Source organism: Phragmites australis, chromosome 18 (genome assembly GCF_958298935.1).
Source record: "Phragmites australis chromosome 18, lpPhrAust1.1, whole genome shotgun sequence".
Classification (NCBI taxonomy): Eukaryota; Viridiplantae; Streptophyta; class Magnoliopsida; order Poales; family Poaceae; genus Phragmites; species Phragmites australis.
The window spans coordinates 15,940,133-15,944,604 of NC_084938.1; the positions used below are offsets into that span (position 1 = coordinate 15,940,133).

At 52.6% G+C, this 4,472-nt stretch overlaps 1 protein-coding gene across 1 annotated transcript; it reads left to right on the forward strand.

Moving 5' to 3' along the window:
* The first annotated feature begins 242 nt into the window (after positions 1-242).
* LOC133898242 (BURP domain-containing protein 12-like) lies at positions 243-2,628 on the forward strand. The gene has a single exon (XM_062338854.1). The coding sequence runs from the start codon at positions 302-304 to the stop codon at positions 2,195-2,197; it is 1,896 nt and encodes a 631-aa protein (XP_062194838.1). The 5' UTR covers positions 243-301; the 3' UTR covers positions 2,198-2,628.
* The last annotated feature ends 1,844 nt before the right edge of the window (positions 2,629-4,472 follow it).

Consider the following 4,472-nt stretch of genomic DNA (forward strand, 5'->3'; position numbering starts at 1 on the left):
TTACTGTGACGGTTCTGAACATGCCTTCGGTAGAAGTTGGTTTTTGTGATTTTATTTCCGTTCTCTCCTTTGGAATTTCCTGAAATATGACCTGTTTAAGGAATGACAAAATACAAGAAAAATGGAGAGAGAAACAGAAAAAAAAATGTTGGAGAGAGGAAGAGTAGAGAGAGAAAGAGGGAGGGAAAGTTTTTCTAACTACAAACTCGCTGACGGTCAAATTCCCACTCTCACTCACTCACTCACTCTTATTAATCTCTCCTCCATCGTCTCTCAATCCCCACCCCCAAATCTCTCCCCCATGGCTTCCCCTCCTCCTCCCCACCCCGTCCTCACCACCACCACCCTCCTCCTCCTGCTCCTGCACAATGCCGCCGGTGCCGGCTCCGGGTCGTCGCCTGCGGTGAACCCATTCACGGCGAAGGCGGCCTTCATCCGGTACTGGAACCGCAAGGTGCCCAACAACCGCCCCCACCCGTCCTTCTTCGTCTCCAAGCTCTCCCCGCTCCCCGCCGCCGCCTCCTCCTCCTTCCCCTCCACGCTGCCCGACATCCGCGCCCGCCTCCCCACGCTCTGCTCCAAGGCCGCCCTCCTCTGTCCATCAGGCGAGACGGCGTCGCTCGTCGGCCCCAAGGGTGGCGGCCCGTTCAAGGGCTACAGCAACGCCAACTTCTCTAACTACGGCACCGGCGACGGCGCCGGCGCCGACTCGTTCCGGAACTACTCCCCGGACCTCAACATCGCCGCCGACTCCTTCCGCCGCTACGGCCGCGACTCGTCCGGGCGGGCCGACAGGTTCGAGACCTACGAGGCCGACGGCAACGTGGTCACAGCCAACTTCACCTCCTACGCCGGCGGCGCCACGGGCGGGTCGGGCACCTTCGCCGCCTACGCCGCCGAGACCAACGGCCCGGACTCCACATTCACCAACTACGACGCCGAGGCCAACGGCCGCGCCCGCGGCTTCGCGTCCTACTCCCAGGAGTCCAACCACGGGGAGAGCGGCTTCTCCGGCTACGGCAAGAACAGCAACGGCGTGCGGGAGACCTTCGCCTCCTACGGCAACGAGTCCAACGTCCTGGCCTCCAGCTTCGCCAACTACGGCGAGTCCGCCAACGGCGCCACCGACACATTCACGGGGTACGGCGTCGAGGGCAACGTCCCAGAGAACACGTTCCGGAGCTACGGAGCCGGCGGCAACGCCGGCGTCGACACGTTCAAGAAGTACCGCGACGACGCCAATGTTGGGGACGACAGCTTCGCCTCCTACGCTAAGGGCGCCAATGGCGGCGGCGCCGAGTTCCAGAGCTATGGAAACTCGGCCAACCCGAGCAGCACCACCTTCAAGGGCTACGGCGAGGGCACCAAACCCAACCACCACATTGGGTTCAAGGAGTACACCGGTGAGAACAACACCTTCAAGGGGTACGCCAAGACCGGCGTCGATTTCAAGGAGTACCACAACACCTCGAGCACCACTGCAACATTGACAGTGTCGTCGGAGGCAGCGGCATCGGGGCATCAGCATCTGAAGTGGTCGCCGGAGCCTGGGAAGTTCTTCAGAGAGCGGGAACTCGTGGCCGGGAACCGAATGCCAATGCCGGACATCAGGGACAAGATGCCACCCAGGGCATTCCTGCCTAGGGACATTGCCACAAAGATACCATTCGAGCCGAATGCCGTGTCAGAGGTGTTCGGGGTGCCGCTTGACACGGCGATGGGGAAAGCTGTGGCGTCCACAGTAGCTGAGTGCCAGCGCGCACCCAGCCCAGGTGAGACCAAGCGGTGTGCAACCTCGGCCGAGGACATTGTCGACTTTGCTGTGGAGATGCTGGGCAATGACATTGTTGTGCGCAGCACGGCCTCCATAGCGGGCAGCGGCAGGGACATCAAGCTCGGCAGTGTCACCGGCGTCGACGGTGGCAAGGTGACACAGTCCGTTTCCTGTCACCAGAGCCTGTTCCCGTACCTGGTGTACTACTGCCACTCGGTGCCGAAGGTGCGGGTGTACGAGGCTGACATCATGGCCGCCGACTCCGATGAGAAGATCAATCATGGGGTGGCGATCTGTCACCTCGACACATCCGATTGGAGCCCGAGTCATGGGGCGTTCATCGCACTCGGTGGACAACCCGGTGAGGTTGAGGTTTGCCACTGGATCTTCGAGGGCGATATGACGTGGACAGCGGCGGATTGACGCGAGCAGAGTCATCCGATCGGCTGGTTAATCTTCTTATTGCAAGACTAAGAGGAATTACTTTTTTTTCGCAATTTTTTCCCTTCTTTGTCAACCTTATGGTGCTAAGAGTTGTGCAAGTTGTTTAGGAGAGAAGGGTCGGTCCATTATCAAATGTAAACTGTAAATCCGAAATCTTGGGGGAGTTGTGCGTGATTTGATTTTCTTGATCAAATTGCTTTTTGTTGTGGTAAAAGCAATGCAGTTCTTCAAAAGCTTGGTCAAGTTGCCCCTAAAGTGGTGTGCTTCAAGTACGTTGTGTCATTTTCAATGTATGTAGCAGATCAGAAGCAAATAGTTCCCTTCCTGATCTCAAAAACGAAGAATAACTGTAAAGTGTGAACTTGTAACTGAAGCTTCATAATTTGGATTTGGGTGGCCTTTTGTTTGAAGCTCCAACTCCTGTGTTCCAATGTCCAAAAAGAAGATAAAGCAAGGGCCAGAAAGAGTGAGAGAAGAACACAAATTCCTTTCTCATTGGCCTGTCAAATCCAACAATGGAAGTTATACTGGATTCTTGCTGTCATTGACATGGCTAAAGAAACGGCATCTTCCTGGTGCCTTCCTTAGCTTCTTGTTGTTTGTGTTGGGTGTGTTTTCCTTTCTTTCTCTCCTTTTTGTGTTGTGTTGTTTGTTTTTAGACCATTTGTTTTGTTCCTTTTTAATATAATGACGGGCAGCTCTCTTGTCGGTTCGAGAAAAATGATCATGCAAGGTACGTGTGTTGCAATGTCATTTTTGCCGAGAATCTCGAGAAGACGACCCTCTTGGATTGGCAATCCTCATGATCAGAAATTCTAATCGACTGATTTGTTCCTTCTTTGTGACAGATGACAGGTTGGGACACGATGTAGGGCTCCTGATTCCTAAGCCCTGCACTGCTTGCTCATGCGCGTTCCCATGGATAGCAGAGCATGTAAAACAATGGGCTCTTGCAGAGCCTGGAGGTGACTGCTGCTGTTCCATCGTTGTGTAGTGCATCTGCAGTGGTAGTTTAATTGGGAAGGATTTGGCATTGCCTCCCCAGATTGCAAGTGGTGGTTGCTCACGAGCCCTATGTTGGGCCTCTCCCCGTGATGGCTACTACTCAACTCAATGCTCCTCTATGACCTTGCAATCACGAGGGCAGGCTAATGGTGTTATAATATTCAGATTACTATACTATTCAAATTACCAGAGTCAGTGCTGCTGGATATTGACTGTGGCATGTCACCCTGCTCTCAAGTACATCCCTATCAGATGTATCCTGCCGCCTGTTACTGAAACTGAAGTGAAAATTTTCATACCCCGATCTTTCGTTGAAAACTCGAAAAGGTATCAAGATCATCCACATTTTAAGCACTAGCAGTGACAAACGAGTCCGCGTACATCAACCTTTAAAATCAACTAAGGATCTTCAAAGGCATGACTTAAGGACCGGAGGACCTGCTCCCTCTGTTCTTAGGCCTCGAAAACTATACAATATTTGTTATTTGGTTATGTCTTTAGCTGTGAAGTTTGGTTCCTCCTCTTGCAGCTAGCTGGACTTGAGCAATTCACGTTGTGTGCTGATGCTGAACTGGTTGACTGGTGGCTTTCTGCTTGGAAGCAACTCGCTAAGGATCTTCATCCCGGTTTTGACTTCCTGGTGGTGTTGGTCACTTACTACATTTGGAGAGAGGGAAACAATCGAGTCTTTAATCATGCCGCTTCATTGCCCAGGGTTCTCATCAGCATGATCTGGGACGAGGGACGATACTGGTGCTTGTCCGGTAATAGATGTCTGCTGCTGCTTCCTCAACCTCTGTAGCTCTGCTGGGCTTCTTGGGTTTGGTCTTCGGTTCCGTAGCTTTAGGTTTTGTTTTTGTTGCTGTATCTCCCGGCTCCCGAACACCTGGGAGTGAAGGAGCAAACTTCTGTGCTTTTCCTCTTAATGAAATAGCGTGGCTAGGCGTGTTCTCGAAAAAAAAACCTTTAAAATCAACATAAATTTTGTTTTCTAGATGATGGGAGCACATTTTCTGGCATAAGATGTTTTGTTGTAACCCTACTCACGTGAGCACTCTCAGACAAATCCTGTTCCATTATGAGTTATGACACTGGACAATCCATATGTCAGCTTGGATGATCTAGTGCTAGCTGGGTGGTGGATGAGTCAGAGCACACCTTGTGCAGGGCACCCAGCATGCCCAAAGCAGTTGGGAGGGCCCTGTGCTGATCTTCAATGCAAGAGAGAAGATGCCGTCCTTTATGGGGT